General features: G+C 39.1%; 3 protein-coding genes across 4 annotated transcripts in view; 1 reads left to right on the top strand and 2 right to left on the bottom strand.

Moving 5' to 3' along the window:
• The window catches only part of LOC144646094 (monocarboxylate transporter 10-like), a 91,511-nt gene that overhangs the window by 48,467 nt on the left and 24,055 nt on the right, over nucleotides 1–18,989 (bottom strand). The gene's annotated exons all lie outside the window — the stretch shown is intronic.
• LOC144646093 (uncharacterized) overlaps nucleotides 1–18,989 on the top strand; it is a 36,579-nt gene that overhangs the window by 1,557 nt on the left and 16,033 nt on the right. For both annotated transcript variants that reach the window (XM_078505617.1, XM_078505618.1), the window contains exon 2: nucleotides 7,414–7,497. The gene's annotated coding sequence lies outside the window, so the exon portion shown is untranslated. The remainder of the gene's footprint in view (nucleotides 1–7,413; nucleotides 7,498–18,989) is intronic.
• Nucleotides 4,482–18,459, bottom strand: LOC144645930 (uncharacterized). Its single transcript, XM_078505444.1, has 10 exons — nucleotides 18,125–18,459; nucleotides 14,837–15,072; nucleotides 14,071–14,151; nucleotides 13,633–13,793; nucleotides 13,398–13,503; nucleotides 11,961–12,113; nucleotides 10,952–11,273; nucleotides 7,815–8,050; nucleotides 6,793–6,873; nucleotides 4,482–5,638 (listed from the first exon to the last, which is right to left on the bottom strand). Exons 1-10 carry the CDS (start codon nucleotides 18,429–18,431, stop codon nucleotides 5,543–5,545), a joined length of 1,779 nt encoding a protein of 592 aa, XP_078361570.1. The 5' UTR covers nucleotides 18,432–18,459; the 3' UTR covers nucleotides 4,482–5,542.

Raw genomic sequence — 18,989 nt, 5'->3', positions numbered from 1 at the left:
CGTTTGTAGCAGGTTTAAACCTTTCAGAGCATTGCGTGATTTTTGCCGATCAGTGCCTTAGCTTGTGAAAGTAAAAATTTGCTAACGCCAGCACATTCCAGGACACAAAAGTAATGTAAATAAATGTAAATTCTTGCCCGCTGAAGCGTATTTTTTTAAAGCGTGAAATTTTAGTATTGTCTTCGATTCAAACGCTTCAAAATACTTCACACTGAATTTTGTAAGTAAAGATTAATGGCTTCGCAAAGATTTGAAAGGTAGCTGATAATAGCTTTGAAAAATTACGTTACTCGAGGTCTAGCCGATCGAAAGTGAAACTTGTCATGTCAGCACATTCTTTAACAGCAACGTAATGGTATTTATTCACAGATTCTGGCCCGCTGAAATATATTTTTCTTTCGACGCATGAAAATTTAGAATTTCCTTTGAATAAAACGCTTCAAAATCGGGCATCTCACGCTAAACATGCTTATTAAGACCAAAGCATTTGAAAATTTCCCATTAGTAAGTGTTTTCTAGCTTTTAAACCTTGCGTGACCCCAGCCTGGCCGAGCGGGGGCATCAGTCTGGTCACTGAGAAAAAACAAGAAGCTCTTAGAGCTTAGAACTGCGCTGGTCACGTGACCACCCTAGGGGAGCCATGTGGGGGGAATAAAATATGAACCCCCCCCCCCCACCCCATTCCCTTTACCCACGTCACGTCAAAAACTGTCGCGACTGACAAACAAAATGGTAAGAAAACACCTTGTGTGACATTTCATGGTTGACTACTAGTTCCAACCGCAATTAATTATTTTTCTTATATGCTAATGCTGGCCAAATTTAATTCGCACGATCCTGATCCGTGAAACCAAAAAATCTTTTAAATCAGTATCCAGTGTTGTATCGAATTTCCGTTTGAAGATTGAATAACTCACTCCGAAAATGGAATATTGAAGCAAATTATCAAATCAAATTTGAGAAGAACACTAGAGATGTTTTTAGCTGAATGGGAATTCCCCGGGGAACTAATTTTATCAGTGAAGTAAGCCTTACATGTTTATCTCAGTGGTTTTTCCTTCAGATTTCAGAAATCTTCTAGATGACACAGCTTTAAAAATACAGAACGCTAAAAAGTCGAATATTTCACACTAAACATGCAAGTTTAAGACCAAAGGATTTGTTTAGTTCCCATTTGTAGCAGATTTAAAGCTTTCAAAACATTGCGTGATTCTTGCCTATCGTCATCAAAGCCTTGTGAAAGTGAAACTTGCCAACGCCAGCACATTCCAGGACACAAACGTAATGTAAATAAATGTAAGTTCTTGCCCGCTAAAGCTTATTTTTCTTTTAAAGCATGAAATTTTAGTATTTTCTTTGATTCTAACGCTTCAAAATACTTCATGCTGAATTTCTGAAGTAAAGACCAAACGATTCGCAAAGATTTGAAAGGTAGCTGATAATAGCTTTAAAAAATTACGTGACTCGAGGTCTAAAGACAAAAAAAGAGAAAAAGATCAGAGGATACGCAAAGTTGTCAAAGTGAGAGTTGTCATGTCAGCTAGCACATTCTTTGAAAACAACGTAATGGTATTGGGAATTTCCCTAGCCTACCGAATGACATAAGCGTTACAAGTCAGGGCATGTTTGTGAAGGGAATTTTTCTTTTTATCTCTAAAATCCTTTCAATGGCACAGCCAAAAAATAGATTACGCTTAAGAGAGAAATACTTCACAATATATTTGTTAAGTAAAGACCAAAGGATTCGCTTTACATTACGTGACTCGATGTCTAGCCGATCGAAAGTGAAACTTGTCATGTCAGCACATTCTTTAACACCAACGTAATGGTATTTTTCACAGATTCTGGCCCGCTGAAATATATTTTTCTTTCGAGGCATGAAAATTTAGAATTTTGTCCGAATAAAACGCTTCAAAATCGGACATCTCACGCTAAACATGCTTATTAAGACCAAAGCATTTGAAAATTTCCCATTAGTAAGTGTTTTCTAACTTTTAAACCTTGCGTGACCCCAGCCTGGCCGAGCGGGGGCATCAGTCTGGTCACTGAGAAAAAACAAGAGCTCTTAGAGCTTACAACTGCGCTGGTCTCGTGAGCACTTTAGGGGAGCCATGTGGGGGAAACAAAAAATGCACCCCCCCCCCCTCCCCTTATCCCCTTTACCTGCGTCGAACAATGTTGCGACTGACAAACAAGATGGTAAGAAAACACCTTGCGTGACATTTCATGGTTGACTAGTTCCATCCGAAATTAAACATTTTTCTTATATGCTAATGGTGGCCAAATTTAATTCCCACGATCCTGATCAGTGCCATCCAAAAAAATCTTTTAAATCAGCATCCAGTGTTGTCTTGAATTACCGTTTCAAGATTGAATAACCAGCTCCGAAAATGGAATATTGGAGCAAATAATTAAATCAAATTTGAGAAGAACACTAGACCTGTGTTTTGCTGAATGGGAATTCCCCGGGGAATATCAATGACGTAACCCTTGCAAGTCAGGGCATGTTTGTCCATCAGATTTCAGAAATCCTATAGATGACACAGCTCCAAAAATAAATAACGCTAAAAAAGTCGAACATTTCACACTTAACATGCTAAGTTTAGACCAGAGGATTTGTTTAGTTTCCGTTTGTAGCAGGTTTAAACCTTTCAGAACATTGCGTGATTTTTGCCGATCAGTGCCTTGTGAAAGTAAAAATTTGCTAACGCCAGCACATTCCAGGACACAAACGTAATGTAAATAAATGTAAATTCTTGCCCGCTGAAGCGTATTTTTTTAAAGCGTGAAATTTTAGTATTCTCTTCGATTCAAACGCTTCAAAATACTTCACACTGAATTTTATAAGTAAAGATTAATGGCTTCGCAAAAATTTGAAAGGTAGCTGATAATAGCTTTGAAAAATTACGTGACTCTAGGTCTAGCCGATCGAAAGTGAAACTTGTCGTGTCAGCACATTCTTTTACAGCAACGTAATGGTATTTATTCACAGATTCTGGCCCGCTGAATATATTTTTCTTTCGACGCATGAAAATTTAGAATTTCTTTTGAATAAAACGCTTCAAAATCGGGCATCTCACGCTAAACATGCTTATTAAGACCAAAGCATTTGAAAATTTGCCATTAGTAAGTGTTTTCTAGCTTTTAAACCTTGCGTGACCCCAGCCTGGCCGAGCGGGGGCATCAGTCTGGTCACTGAGAAAAAACAAGAGCTCTTAGAGCTTACAACTGCGCTGGTCTCGTGAGCACTTTAGGGGAGCCATGTCAGGGGAACAAAAAATGCGCCGCCCCCCCCCCCCTCCCCCCTTATCTTCTTTACCTGCGTCGAACAATGTTGCGACTGACAAACAAGATGGTAAGAAAACACCTTGCGTGACATTTCATGGTTGACTAGTTCCATCCGAAATTAAACATTTTTCTTATATGCTAATGGTGGCCAAATTTAATTCCCACGATCCTGATCCGTGAAACATAAAAAAATCTTTTAAATCAGAATATTGGAGCTACAAATAATTAAATCAAATTTGAGAAGAACACTAGACCTGTGTTTTGCTGAATGGGAATTCCCCGGGGAATTAATTTACCAAAGACGTAACCCTTGCAAGTCAGGGCATGTCTGTCTCAGTGGTTTTCCATCAGATTTCAGGTATCCTATAGATGACACAGCTCCAAAAATAAATAACGCTAAAAAGTCGAATATTTCACACTTAACATGCTAAGTTTAGACCAGAGGATTTGTTTAATTTCCTTTTGTAGCAGGTTTAAACCTTTCAGAGCATTGCGTGATTTTTGCCGATCAGTGCCTTGTGAAAGTAAAAATTTGCTAACGCCAGCACATTCCAGGACACAAACGTAATGTAAATAAATGTACATTCTTGCCCGCTGAAGCGTATTTATTTAAAGCGTGAAATTTTAGTATTCTCTTCGATTCAAACGCTTCAAAATACTTCACACTGAATTTTGTAAGTAAAGATTTTAAAATGGCTTCGCAAAGATTTGAAAGGTAGCTGATAATACATGTAGCTTTGAAAAATTACGTGACTCGAGGTCTAGCCGATCGAAAGTGAAACTTGTCATGTCAGCACATTCTTTTACAGCAACGTAATGGTATTTATTCACAGATTCTGGCCCGCTGAAATATATTTTTCTTTCGACGCATGAAAATTTAGAATTTCCTTTGAATAAAACGCTTCAAAATCGGGCATCTCACGCTAAACATGCTTATTAAGACCAAAGCATTTGAAAATTTCCCATTAGTAAGTGTTTTCTAGCTTTTAAACCTTGCGTGACCCCAGCCTGGCCGAGCGGGGGCATCAGTCTGGTCACTGAGAAAAAAAAAAAAAAAAAAAAAAAAGGACGTGCAGAGCAAGAACTGCGCAGCGCAGTTAAAAAAAAAAAAAAGGACGTGCAGAGCAAGAACTGCGCAGCGCAGTTAAAAAAACCGCTTGCAGAGCAAGAACTGCGCAGCGCAGTTAATTACAGATAACTTTCGACATTCAATCGACATTGGGCAAGTTGTACTAGGCGTACACTTGCCAGTAAACTACACGTGCAATAGTGTTTTTGTTTTTTACTTTTTGATTGCCTGAGAATGTACAGTAAAGCAACTGATGGATGTCAAAAATGTCGGAAGCAAATACAAACTAATGTCAATCTATACGAACGTGTAACGATACGTTTTCACTGAAGTGTGCGTTGCCCGTAATGATGTGGACAGATTTTTACGTAAATACAGACTAAATAACATGTCTTGGCATAAAATGGATTTCAAAAGCTTTGGCATTGAGTTAACGGAAACTTATGGCCTCAACTCTTTTCGTTATTTTGCATCTAAGGCCTGGAACTCCTTACCTAATAATATAAGATCTGAACCTACTTTAACTGGTTTTAAAAGACTCCTAAAAGGAATCTCCTTTCAGGCATAATGGTATATCTTAACATTTTTTTTTTTCATGTAAATAGATGTACATGTAAATAGATTTTAAATGTAAATTTTCCTTTTTACAATTTATGTTTCTCGAAGATATTAGCCTTTTTCAGGCTACTCTACAATTCGAGTTTAAATAAAGTTCATGTTATGTTATGTTAAATGAAATTTCTTGCTTTGTGCCTAGCCGTTCATTTTAGACACAGTCAGAAGAAATTGCGTTTATACTCCGTCGGAAATTCGGAGAATACGAGAAGAACTGTGGCCAGGTTTAATATACTGTCCACTTCTACCCACATAAGGCAACCACCGATAAACCAGGCTAAAAGCAGTGGTCACTGACAGGCTGGTTTACCTTAAACGTTTTGTCTCGCTTAGAAAATGTTGGGAACGATTATTTTTGTACACTGGCGAAACCTGAACCTAATGTGAACCTAATATTGAAAACTAGACTGTGAAGGCTCTTGCATTTTATTTTGGCTTGTTTACGAAGAATGTTAGATGTTTCTGTGACTGGAGTTAGGACCGTGTAGTGAAAGGAACTATGTTCAGTTGTTAGTCCGGATTGCATTTTCTCTCCTGATATAAATTCTCTGAAAGTCTCGCTTGCGTTGTTTAAGATGGAGCTACCCCTGTCTTGCTTAAAGAGAAGACGTTCTCGTACAGAATTGCTGCCAATATTCCAGCTGGTATGGGACCAACCCAGTAAACCTTGAAAGAAAGAAAACGCGGTTTATCATACAGTAAAATCAGAGTTTCTGGAAAAATGCATCTGTTATTGGAGTACAGTGAACTCTCTCTAAAACGGACACTGTTGGGACCAGCTCCAACTGTCCGGGTTAGAGAGGTGTCCGTCTCAAAGGGAGTTTAGTAACAGAACCATGGCTGAAAAACGGCAGGGACGGGACCGACACCAGGTGTCCGATTTAAAGAGGTGTCCGTCATATAGAGGTGTCCGTTAAGAGAGAGTTGACTGTATACCCTTCGCGTTAGTAGTCCACTCCCTGCCCATCCGAGCCCTTACTTGTAGTCTCAAAACGTATTCAGTAGAATAACTGAAAAAGGGAGTCTATCAAGCAGAAACGAACAAAAAAAAATTTAAAATGGCGCAAAAAGACACAACGGCCACCCTAAAGCAGAATTAGGGAGTTTTCAATAAGAGTAACGTGTATGGATTGTACGACACTTAAGAAGAAAGGCAGCACCTGCCTTTTGAAATATTGCCTTGACGTTATATTCTTTTACTGTTAAAACAGCCTTGGTTTTTTAGTGATTTATGGATCAGCGCAATAAACTTTCACATTGAATTTCTCGTGTTAGTGTAGTCAGAATTATATTAAAGAACGCACTCAATGGACTTATCGTTCAACAATAACGTGGGGGGGGGGGGGGGTGGACTATACTGAGAGGCTCCGCCCAAAAGAGAGACCTTTTTCAGGCTGTAGGTATATAAAAGGGAAGGGATTTCACGAGTTGAAGTATACAAAAGAGCACTAGGAAAAACTGTTATTTAGAAATTTAAAGGGCCTTTCAAAATTTTGAACAGATCCACCAAACGGTCAAGTGAAAAATTAAAACAGATGCAGTAGCCCTTTTGTAGGTTTGTGAAAGGGATGCTATTTTCTAAAGGAGGTATACGAATGGATTGCTGTTTCTGTGAAAAAATGGTTTATGATAGGGTAAGGGATCGAACCTCGGGGCGGAGCCTCCAGTATAAAATATTTCTCAGTACACCCCCGGTCTTGTTTTTACTGGCGCTTTACCGTTCTTGGTTGGACTTACGGTACTTCGTGAAAAAAATCTGGAACTGTTCGGCTTAAGTACGAATAAGGGTATGTGGACATAAGATGGCTGCCCATACTTACCCAATGATGTTCCCAGAAGTTCGTAATCAGAGCGGGGCCAAATGACCGGGCGGGATTCATACTGCACCCAGTGAAAGGAATCTTGAAATAGAAAAAAGATCAACGTAAAACATTGGTTATCGTTACTTCGATTCAGCAAATTTTCACCTCTTACAACATTAGGAATTTGGAAAATCAGCTTAATTTGCGTGCCGCCACAGGTTCGTTTTTTAAATTCAGCTACTGTAATAACACGGTATTAGCGATTTATCGTGGAGAATAAGCTAATTTTGATTTCATAACTGTATTGCATCAATTGAAACAATATTCTTCAGAGGAGATAAGCTTCTCTTCTGATCCTCATAACCTGTATGTCGGGCACTCGGGTTGCGTGAAGACGTGCTAACTTAATCCATGCCTTGCATTCGAAGAAAATAGCTCTCAACCCTCTTAAATGGATATGATAAGCAGTATTGTGAGGGATGATGGAGGGAAATTAGAACAAGAACCCTATCCATGTAAGGTTGGCGCAAAAGCACGCTTGGAGTACGTAAACTAAAGAGAAGATTTATGGTTAAGTAATGCCCTTTAGAATTTTACGTCAACTGGCTTCAACATGAATTATTGTTTTTGCCTCAACAGGGCCCCATGAATTATAGATTAGATTTCATTTATTCATCCTGGAACCCAATACGTCCTGTAACACAGTATGAAACTAAGCTTTGAGTAAGTATCACAAGATTCTTTAGATTTAAATTCAATTAATGCCTTTAACGCCCCAAACAAATTTTGACAGTTAATAAGGTATTTGAAGATAAGGCAAGGAAGGTTGGTGTGATATCTCACGACTTTACCGCCTAGATTAAATGCAGATGTAGAAGGCAAGAGCAAGAACGCAATGATCTGGGCTGCAGGGCAAGTATCCTTTTAAGGGAAGAGAAAGAAGCTTACAATATACTGGCGCTGAAATCTTTCTATGGTCTTTGCTCAATCGTTCAACGAATTCTATACAACAGAAGCCTAATCGGTCCTAATAAACTTACCCCGACCATGTGACATATGAACACGCACAATCCAATAGACAGCGGTATTTCGTATCCTCGGTGTTCTCTCCCCGAATCAGTGACGGCAAATATGGTAAACACCAACACAAACGTGAGAACGAGCTCAACTCCAATGGCCTGGGCACCATTTAGGTTAGGCGCAGGCATTGTCACTCCCAGGCTCCCGCGCACCTCAGAAGGTGTCAGACCATACAGAAGTGCTGCTCCTAAAATACCTGGTATAACAAAATATATTTATTTCAAAGTTTGGTTTAGAAAAAATTGTTAAACGGTCTGCAAGGCCAGGATGGCAGACGACAATATATGAAAAGTAATATGACGGAGAACGTTCTTCCATTTCGTTAGTTCGTTCGTTCGTTGTTTGTTTGTTCGTTCCTTGGTTGGTTCGTTGGTTCGTTCGTTCATCACTCCTCGTTCGTCGTCGTTCGTTCCTTGGTTGGTTGGTTGGTTGGCTCGTTCGTTCGTCACTCCTCGTTCGTCGTCGTTCGTTCCTTGGTTGTTTGGTTGGTTCGTTCGTTCGTTCGTTCGTCGCTTGTCGTCCGTCGTTCGTTTGTTCGTTCGTTCGTTCGTTCGTTCGTTCGCTCGTTCATTCGTTCGTTCGTTCATTCCTTGTGGCTGGTTGGTCGGTTGGTTGCATTGGTTGGTTGGTTCGTTCGTCGCTTGTCGTTCGTTTTAGACATTAACGACAGCGTTAATCCGTTACCGCACAAAACAGGTATCTTTGAGAACGTTTCTTTCTAGCGAGCTTGTTGGAAAGAAAAAGGTGGTACGTAAAACACAAATTTGCAGGGCGAAAAGTTTTTCTTTTTGGTTTGAGCTTAGTGGCCATGGCTGTCGTTCACGAACTAACGGTTCGTTCGTGTTAATTTACGTTCAAGTGAGATCTTTATAAACCGCGAGTAACACCTCTTTCTGATCCACCGAAGCAAATTATTAAAAGGATGAAATCACAATCTCTTATGACTGAATGGGTACAGCGTACAGACAGGGGCATCAAACAGAACTCATTCTGGCAAACTGATTGTTCTTTTTTACCTCGCTATAGTACAAACTTGATTAAAATTTTCTTTTGGCGCAGGATATTGCAAACTTTAAAAGCTATTGTCAAAACCTTTTTCAAGATAATGGCGCACTTGAAGTAATAATACCAGATTCAAAGGATTTGTCAGTCTCCTAGTAAACGACGATTCTCTGATTCAATGAAAGGAATATTTCATAAATGAAGAGTTCCTGTATGGTTTCAAAATAGCTATCAGTGTTGCATGGATAAAGTTAGAGATAGTGTTAGAGTTTTGCATAGATTTTGAAATTATGTCGTCTGTCGTTTCATCAAGCGTTTTCGTAACAGCTAAAAGTGAATTGCCGGGGAATACAAGACCTTCAGGTAACGTTGATTACAAATGTCATCTTTATGTGCACATTTAATTTGTACAAACGTTAACGTTTACAATGTCGCGACACGGGACAGTGTAAATTGGATTCGATTGACACTGTTTCCACGACAGTTTTAAATCGAACCAAACTGGTGTAGAACACTTGTTCTTATGGTAACAGAACTTTCAATTTCTTTCTCCTAAGGACTAAAATTAATTTACATTTGCTTTCTTGCAATGTGCTCAAGTTTCGTTTGTCCGGGCTATTTGCTTGAGTTCGGTGTACCGCGAGTTATGAATACATTACCGGAAATTTCATTTCACGATTTTTATTATCTATATACATTCATCCCTCATTCATCCTGGTGTTCACTTTAAAACTACCGACAAAACAATTGTTCAGAAGCAAGAATTTCTAGTAATAAACTTTGCAGGGGCCGCTATAGGAGATCATGATAATTTTCTCTTTTATTGTATGAGAAATGTTCTTTTTGGCAAGCGCCGACTGCGAACTTAAATTGAAAAACTACAATGCAAGTACATTATGACAAATGGCACGTACATGTGCGCATATGTTTAGTAACTGAGGAGATAAGATTTATTACGAAGAGTTTATCAAAAGAAGTAACAGCGTTATCAAAAAAATCGCCAGTGATTGTAGAACAAAACGGATGTGACTATTCCTAACACTCTTTTTCTCAGACAGAGCGAGTAAAATTTGAAGTCGAATGAGAAAACCACCATGTTCCATTAAAACCTTCATACATTCTGTTTTTCCTTGCGTATATATGGTTTTCACTTTTTTGTCTAATTTCAAATTAAGTTAGACAAAATTATTTTAAATTTTAATGCACAGTAATTACATCGCGGAAACTAAAATGATATTCAGATTTCCTTTCAGTTTAATCACTTTCATTCTTTTCGGTACCGGAGATAAAAAAAACAGTATTCGCTTCCACTAGATGTATCATTAATTTTATTTTCAGCGCAGCTTATGGCAATACCTATCGATCTTCAAGCTTTGAAATATTAATTCTCCCTTTTTTGAAATTCCATTAAATTTTCCCTCGCAGTTAGCATTTTTTAAAATAACAGATTGTAAAGAGAAATGCAATGTTCCTGTGATCTTTTCATTCGAGAATTAAAGCCAGGTTATAAATAACTTTTGCTTTCGTTTCATTGAATAATGGCATAAACGTGATTTTTTTTCTGTGGCTTTTAATTAACAACGCATACATGTTTATTTTAATTTTTTTATGTGCTGACAGCTTCAATTCAAAAATTTACTCAGTCAAACGCTTCTGTTTGGAATGGAGCTTAATGGCCTACTTCTTTAACGACAAGTAGTCTTTGCGCTTTAAAATAAAGTTCAGCGTTTAATTGTTGTTTATAGCCGATCTCATTATAAATGAACAGCCCAGGCCAAAATAAACCCTTATCCTTAAGTACGAGTTTGATCGGAAAATTAAATTTAGTTTCGTGTTTTTAATGCCTTTTACTGTAAAGAGCGGATAAAAATCTTTTACAGTTTCATTTTTCAGAAGTCACAATAAAAGACATCTATAAACATGGCCATTAAACGCGCGAAAATCACTTAGAAAGCACAAACAAATTTTCAACCATGCCACGGACCGGTTTATTTGAATATTTATTAAATATTTTCATTCCTGGCTGTCCAAAGTGTCAAAAATTATTTGCCATCACGCAGAATAGCTTTTTTCTAAATATTCTTAATTTACCTACCTCCAAAAAGCTGCGCCACCGTATAGAATACTCCTTCCAGAATCGAAATTTTCCGTGTGGCAATCATTGCAATGCTTACCGCAGGATTTATGAGGCCGCCGCTGAGATGCCCAATCGCCATAGCTAATGTTGCTATACTAAGACCAGCCGTGAGGGAGATATGCAGTACGAAACTAGCACTGCTGGGCATGGACCAATTTAACGTCGAGCCACAAACCAAAAAAACAAACATTGTCGTCGCGAAGAACTCAGCGCCAACACAAACCCAAAATTTGCGCTTTCGGAGCGCAAGCGTCTCTGGCATTTTAACTCGATCTCTCAGCTTCGAAACGTCTTAGATGGCGCTTACCCCGTGTTTTGAATTTTAACACGATTTTTCTGTTGTTATACAAAACTGTCGCTTTAACGATTTGCTTGACAGCTACTTAGGTTTCTATTTTTGTTATGGAGATCATTTCTACCCTTAACGTCATTTTTGAGATAGCAATTGACTCGATTTAATTTCTTTACGGTCACATAAACGGTTCCCTTTTAATAAATCTCTGTCAGATACGAGTGTTTGATTATTTTGTAATCATTTTTGTTTCATCAACTGCAGAATTAATCCAACTTCGCGACGAGCAAGAATTTACATACGGTAATATTTTCCTAAACATAACCCGGATATTTATTTCTTCAGTTTTTTTTTTTTGTTTCTACTTAATTCGCACGTGCTATAGCAACAGTAAATATCATGTGAAAAGACTTCTTTAATCTCACAAATACTATACAAGTAACTTAGCCAGCGTCAGAAGGCACCTTTGTTTTTAATTTATCACATTATTAGAATCAACTCAGTTGCAGCGTGTTTCTGTAGGCCTTCCTTTAAGTACGTGCTGCTTTATGGGGATTTACTTTTTGATAGATATTCGCTGTGTTGTATTGCAAATTCGCGAGTCTGATTGGTTCTTTCATGGGTTCCTGTTCACTGACAGGCCACGTTCGCACATTGTTTACCATTTATTCTGACTTGATTGTTGGCTTGAAACTTTCTTTTTGGCTTGTAGATCGCATAAGCATAGTCATAACCGCATGTTGTCACCACTAGGAAATAATAAGCGTAAGCGTAAGCACAAGCACAAGGGAAATGGACAATTTTGTTTTCTTGTGTTACAGCTTCCAACTGCATAAGAAGAATGAATATGTTTGTTCTAGATCTTATTTCACGCTTATGCTCATAATACGCATGCCTGTTCTTGTGCTTGGGCTTATGCTTGTGTTAACGCCCAGTAAAAGCCAGCCTTAAAGGACCTTAAAGGAGACGGGGATTTCGCAGAGTTTTAGACTAAACTGTTCTTAAATTAGTGGTAGGCAACCTAACCCTTAAAACATTTCCTTTAAACCTCTAAAGGAAGATATAACCTTAACTTGCGGATAAAATTCAAACTTCGGCTATAAATCATGATTGAGGTTTGAAGACGCGCGGAAACAACTTTATCAGTAGTTCCAAGTTGCAATCTATTTCCATCCTAGCCATCTGCAGCCTAAGGCGCTTGTTTACAGTTCCAGTTCTCTAATATAGCAATTGTTAACAAAAATGGACCGTTAATTTAAGGTTTTCTACGCCGGCACAAATGTAAATTTTGGCTGCTGTTCAAAAACCTGTTGAAATCCGTGTCGACAAAGGCCTTTTTAAACAGTTAGTTCGCTCGCCCTCGTCCCACTTCGTTCTGTTCGCTCGGGACCATTGGATAACTTTTAAATAACAGGAGAAAAACTTTACACCGACTACTTTGCAGCTTGCAGGTGCAAGGTAGCTAGTGAAAGGCAGGAAGCACTTAACTCTAACTCCGCGTTAAGTGGGAGCAGATGAATTCATATTAAATGGGATACCGTAAAATTCCGAAAAATTAATAGGCCCTGCGGGGGCTTATATTTGTTCAACGTCCCTTTCTTGTGGGCGTTTTTTCGGGGAGGGCTGTAACTTGATATTTCAGCTTCTTTCAGAATACACACGAGCCTTTCGGCGAGTGTGAATACTGAAAACTGTGGTCATGGGTTGTAATCCCGTTAAATGCTCTGAAGTTTCAGACGTTGTGCATTGTTTATTAACAGTACTAGTTCAAGTATGTTTTACTTCATACTAGAAAGAACATCATACAGATTATAAGTATAAAGACTGTTTCGACTTCGAAACTCGCAATATTATGGTCAGATTTCTTTAGATGATGATTAAGATAAATAACGAATATCAATAGCCGTAACGAATTTTGAAAAGCTGATGTTTCGAGCGTTAGGCCTTCGTCGGAGCAAAGTGCACAATAGTGCATCGATGCAGCACAACGATTTCTCTAGAAACTAACAACTTTGTTCATTTCTTTGGACGACATTTGCCGACCATTTGCCTAGTTCCTAGGCCTTTATTTTCTTCGACGTCAACCCGCTTCGGGTCACGTGATACGGATACGTCACCAAAGCGAGTAGTGACGTCAACGATACCGTGAAGGCCTGGGAAGAAAGCTGTACAGGAACACTGAGGAACTAGGCAAAGAAGACAGTTCTTAGAACAACCGCTATCACAAAAATTCGTTAGTTTTAGAAGAATTATTCAATCAACAAGGTTTTATCGATCGTCTCTTTTATCCACTACATACCTCTACTTAAAGTTTCTATTACAAATACGGAACATGTACAAAAACTACAAGGAAGAAATGATGAATTTTGAGGAATCATTCTGGTCCATCATTTCCACAGTGTAATTGTCACTTTGTAACGTATTCTGATTGGTTCTTTTCTGTGCAAATAACAGCTGGTATGTGCACGTCGCTAGGAGGCTGCCAATGATAGGTGCAACCCAGTATATCTGTTAATGGCAGATAAAAAGACAAAGATTGTGTTTAGAAGTGTGCGTGTTCAGTTCTGGTATAATAATAGCAGGCCTATTATACTCCATACTAAAGAATTTTTTCAAGTAGCTTGGGTCGTCATGTGCACTAACTGACTAATACTTTTATCATATTCTATCAAGTTTAACACATACCTTCACTTTTCCACACATTCTAACTTATCGACAAAACTAATCCTAGCAGTATGCGCGAAGTTTGTCACAACATCGACATCTATAACAAGTTATACCTTACCCAGTGGTCTTTCCACGAGTTCATAATGACAGCAGGGCCAAGAGAACGAGCAGGATTCATACTAGCCCCAGAGAACGGGATCTGCAATGGAATGAAATTAGATTCCAAAGGAAGAGATTAATTAGTCTGTATGGCGAAAAGGAAAAAAAGGTTCCCCACGATGTGGCGAATGGTTTGTATATATGTTTTTTTTTTTTTCATTAATTAGCGTTTTTCAAGTTTATCAGTTGCAATCCGTTCTAATCTTCCTCCTTCAGTTATTAGCTGTCCATATCCCCTTTTGTATAAAAAAAACTCACTTTTAAGATGTTCTGCTTTGGTTATATGTTATTTTGAGGTTTACTTCGGTAACAACATTTTTGCTCATCGCGAAAAATGACTTAATATACTATATATGACATAGAGACATAAAATGTTGTTAAAAATGTTCGGGTTGTAGCCAGGCATGTTAAAAAATTCGAATTAATAAGTTGACGCTGGCTAAAAATATTGTTTTTGGACGTTACGGCCACAACTGTTGCCTTCTTTAGCAAGATAAAAATGCAAATGTTCAACGGCGTCCTGTTAAAACCTGTTAAAATATTTTAACAGGACGCCGTTGAACATTTGCATTTTTATCTTGCTGAAGAAGGCAACAGTAGTGGCCGAAACGTCCAAAAACAATAATTTTAGCTAGTGTCAATTTATTAATTCGAATTTTTTACATAAACTGTTATTAAGTTTTTTTGTTTTAAAAATGTTATATATGTTATAAATTAGTGCTTACCCCGTGCATAAGACAGATGAACACACAAATTCCTATGGCCAGCGGTACTCCATACCCTGCCATGCCCCTGCTAGGGTCAGTGACAGCAAAAATCACAAAAACCAATATGAAAGTGAGGACGAGTTCTATAACAAATGCCTGCGAAGTTGAAACATCATTTGCAGGTGCCGTGACTCCTAGGGAGCCAATAGATTGGCTTGGAGTGATGGCGTAAACTATGGCTGCCCCACAAATAGCTGGAAAGAAGGAAGACAAACAAATTTAGGTTGGCATGACAAAAACTGAAAGAAATGTCGATACTTCTTATTAACCGAGTTCGAGTACTTCGAGATCCATCCAGTAAGATCCGGACCAAGGATCATTTTCTTAGGGCGTTTTCCATTTTTCAGAACTGGCTAGCCGGTTCAGTGGTTTTGAATGTGAAATGGGCCTTTTCCACGAGATTTTTCCATAAATCCACCACAACAATGTATAATATTTTCGTATCGACTGACCAGTTGACAGGAAAAATCTGGCTAACAAAGGTTTTCTGTTCTCGAGTATACCGGTCTGGCCGGCCAGTTCTGACACATGAAAAGCGCCCTTACATTGCGGACCAAGTAAAACGAGGTAAATAAAGCTGTTAATACATGATAACTCTTGCTCTGGACAAAGGATCGAAACATTCCAAGTCAAACCTGCGCGCGGAAAGCGGGCAGAACTATAGAATGCGGCCCGTAAATTTGAATCATAGCGCGTACGGTATGAGGGAATGATAATTATATTATGGTGTGTAAGGATACATGTAATGCAGGAAAATGGCTGTTGTTTGTGTTTGTTGGATAACGTTTTGTGATTTCTTTCCATATAACGTGCATTTATGGAATGGGCCCTATTGGTGCTCTTTGTAGTTTTTCTGAAAAAATTCACTTTTTTCCTATACAACCTCGACTGAATTAACTTTTTCTAGCCGAGTGGTTATAGTGACCAAATTTTGTTGAACTTTTTTGCCTTTTGCCTCAAAATACAACTCCTTCGTAGCGTGAGTTATTATTTTGAAAACTACATTAAATTGAGCTCTTTTTTGTGTTTAATTTCTCGTATTTTTTGCTTGTCAAAGTGTTGCTCGCTCCATGTTTCTTTCAAAAAAAAATTTCCAAGAAGAGGTTTAGATTTTCCGTTGTCGTCAGATGTAGATGTTTTTTTTTTACCAATTAGCATCAGCCTGAAAAAATGCAAAGAGAGACTCAAAAGAGTTTTTTTTAGTCTAAAGTGCGGTTTTTGAAAACAAAAATTCTGCTGGAGGATAGCCTTTGATTTCCTCCTCTTCTCGCCTTCTTCCCCTGCTCCTTTGGGACCTTATTCTAACCGAATTACACCCCCTCTGCTCTTCCCTCTTCCCTCACGCCCCCCCCTCTCTCTCCTGAGGCTACACTCCCTGGGGGCCACACTAAAACATTATCTTCTTACTACCCACTCCACGCCGCATACATATCTCATCGACGCAACACTTCCGTCCCTCAATCACTGCTGGTTCTATCATTTCTGGGCGGTTCTGCCCTTCCTGGGGGGTTCGTGTGCTGTACACTTGGTCCTTGTGGGGTCGTGTTCTTTTGTCATTCACACTTTTTCGCGGTGGCTTCTTGGGGGCATGACGCGTGGCGGGGGTGCGACTCTTGCCTCTTTCACCCGCGTCTGCCCTCTTCGTCCCTGTGTCCCCCGCTTTGGCCGTCTCTCCGCCTGCTCTCCCTGTCGCTCGGCGCGTCGTCCTGGGGCCGCGCCGGCTGGCGCTCCTGTCCGGTGGGCTGCGGCGTGGTCCGTCCCGGTCGTCCGGTGTGGGTTTGTGGGGGGCCGGGCTGTCGTCCACCGTGGCCCCTTGGGGTGGGCCTCAGGGGGGGCGCGGCTCGTCGTCGTCGCGCCCACAGCGTCATCTTCTCTCGACTCATGGTCAGTCCCCCCTCCCGGCGATCTCGTGTGGGCGTCTGGCGGCTCACTCCGGGTCTGTGCTTAGCCAGTGTTCTGTGGTAGTGGTCCGGGGACAGTTCTGCGGCCGTGTTCCTTCGGATGAGCATTGTTTGCATGGACAGTGCACGGTAGCGGTCGGAACATTGATGGTATGAGGTTGCTCTGAGACGGTCGATAGAATGAGATTACTACAGACGACTTTCTCACTCCGTTCAGAAACGGCTGTCAATTTTCTTATACATTTATTTTAGTCAGTGGTATCTGCCCATAGAAAAGGGTAGAAGAAAATCTGTAAGACAGCATATAAGTAAAAGAAGAGTAAATTTTCTTCATTTTCCACAGTTTACTGTAACATCTTAAATCTAGTCGTCACAGCTATATCCACCTCATTATGAACTTTGATCGCAATAACTTTTATACAGTATCTCTTAAAGAAACGGAAGAATCCTGTTGAGTATTTTCATGACCGCATATTTCATTACATCGCTTTGAACTCTTACGTTTTGCTCGATATATTTTCCTTTGTCAAATCTCATTTGATCTGAATTCGAATTGCTCACGTTAATTGTATTATCGCTTTTCAAGAGCTTTCATTCTTTTGGCAATTTTCTGTGACACCATTTGATATTGAGATATTGTCTACATAATTAAAAATAATCTTCGTTTGGCTTTATACAATCGTTTCAAGTGACCTCAATTTCCTGGCTTTAAGTTTCTCACTTGATTTATGACAAAGCAAATTCTCTCACGCCGAAGTTTTTATATTGCTTTTTCAATGCACGCTTAACGCTCAAATTGTTTTCGTGATATTTGTTGCTTTGAATTAGATAATTCTTTAAATGAAGCATGAAAACGACTAGTAATGTCTTAAAGAAAAACAACTGAGTTATTACTAAAGTTAAAAGCTGAGTTATTATTCGTTCTGCCTTGTTTTTTTTTTCATTCAAATTAAAAGAACACAAACGAGGTTTGGTTACAAGGTTAGGGTATGTAAATAAAGTGAGCTTATATGGGACTGTCACGTTATGTCACTATGTGTTTACTTTCAATTCTGCCTCACAAGAGAACGTACATAGATTAAAAAATTCGACTAAAGCAGCTGAAAGCAAGTTCACTGGTTTATCCGTCAAGGCGGATAGAGAAATGTGTAGCAAGTGTGAAATCTCGTGACTTTCCTGAGACCCCTCCTAAAGCTGACCATGCTGTTGCTTTTGTTGAATAAATCAAAATATTCATTCTAACCGCAAAATCTTTTGGATCTTAGGAAAAATTTGCTTTATAAAAGCTAGCGGACGCGTATTTACGTCCACTCTGTGAAGTTTGATTTTTTTAACGAATCCTTACCTCCAACACATTGGGCCACGATAAAGAAGAGAGCTTTCAACACTGAAACCCTTCCAACTGCCATCATAGAGATAGTCACAGCTGGGTTAAGTTGTCCTCCAGAAATGTGTAAAACTGCCATCGCCAAAGTCGCAATGCTTAGTCCATGGCTAAAAGCGATGTGCATAACAGAGGGTGGAGAGTTGGTCCACGGTAGCACTGTTCCGCACACCATAAATAAGAACAGAAGTGTTGCTAAAAATTCGGCGGCGACTTCCTTCCAAAATGAACGTGAACGAAACTCCATTTTACCATCTTGAAAAATCATATTTGCGTCATTGAAGTTTAAAATGAGCTGAAACGAGACCGTCACTTACTGCTGTCGATAAAAATGGGAAATGTTTACTTTTTTCTGTTCTTTCGCCCAAACGTTTATAAATCTTGGCGGGGATTCGTGAGGGAGCTTGGAAACCATGCTTTGACTAGGTATCCAAGCCTTCTAGTCATACCTTAAGGTTACTATTGTTAGCGGCTACTAATTTTAGCGATTTTAGCGAGTTGGACAAAAATCGCTAAATTTAGTGCTCGCTAAAATTTGTCTCGGTCAAACAAAATTAAGCATGGTCGACCTGAAAAATTCTATTAAAAATAGATACCGGTAACTTTGTTCTTTTTGGCAATGCAAATGTTCGTTCAATTTCAAGTGAGTTTCTTCTTTTACAGAACATTTATTTCCATCTTAGCTATATGTTCATTAAAAACTGGTTTGCACAATATCACTACCTTTTTAAATATTTCGGAAAATCGCTAAATTAAATAGTCGCTTAATCCTGCTTTGAAGAAAAAAAACACTAAAATTAGAAGCCGCTAAAAATAGTAACCTTAA

Source organism: Oculina patagonica, chromosome 3, assembly GCF_052425735.1.
Source record: "Oculina patagonica isolate OP01 chromosome 3, crgOcupat, whole genome shotgun sequence".
Classification (NCBI taxonomy): Eukaryota; Metazoa; Cnidaria; class Anthozoa; order Scleractinia; family Oculinidae; genus Oculina; species Oculina patagonica.
This window is presented reverse-complemented; position numbering and strand designations above follow the sequence as displayed.

What these genes read in the sequence shown, in the direction of transcription:
- LOC144645930 (XM_078505444.1), bottom strand. Translation starts at nt 18,431, where the DNA reads ATGATTTTTCAAGATGGTAAAATGGAGTTTCGTTCACGTTCATTTTGG. An exon ending in AAATTCATCATTTCTTCCTT is followed by an intron (nt 13,504 to 13,632) that starts GTAGTTTTTGTA and finishes TTTTTGTGATAG; the next exon opens with CGGTTGTTCTAAGAACTGTC. An exon ending in AGTTTCAAGCCAACAATCAA is followed by an intron (nt 11,274 to 11,960) that starts GTCAGAATAAAT and finishes GACGTTTCGAAG; the next exon opens with CTGAGAGATCGAGTTAAAAT.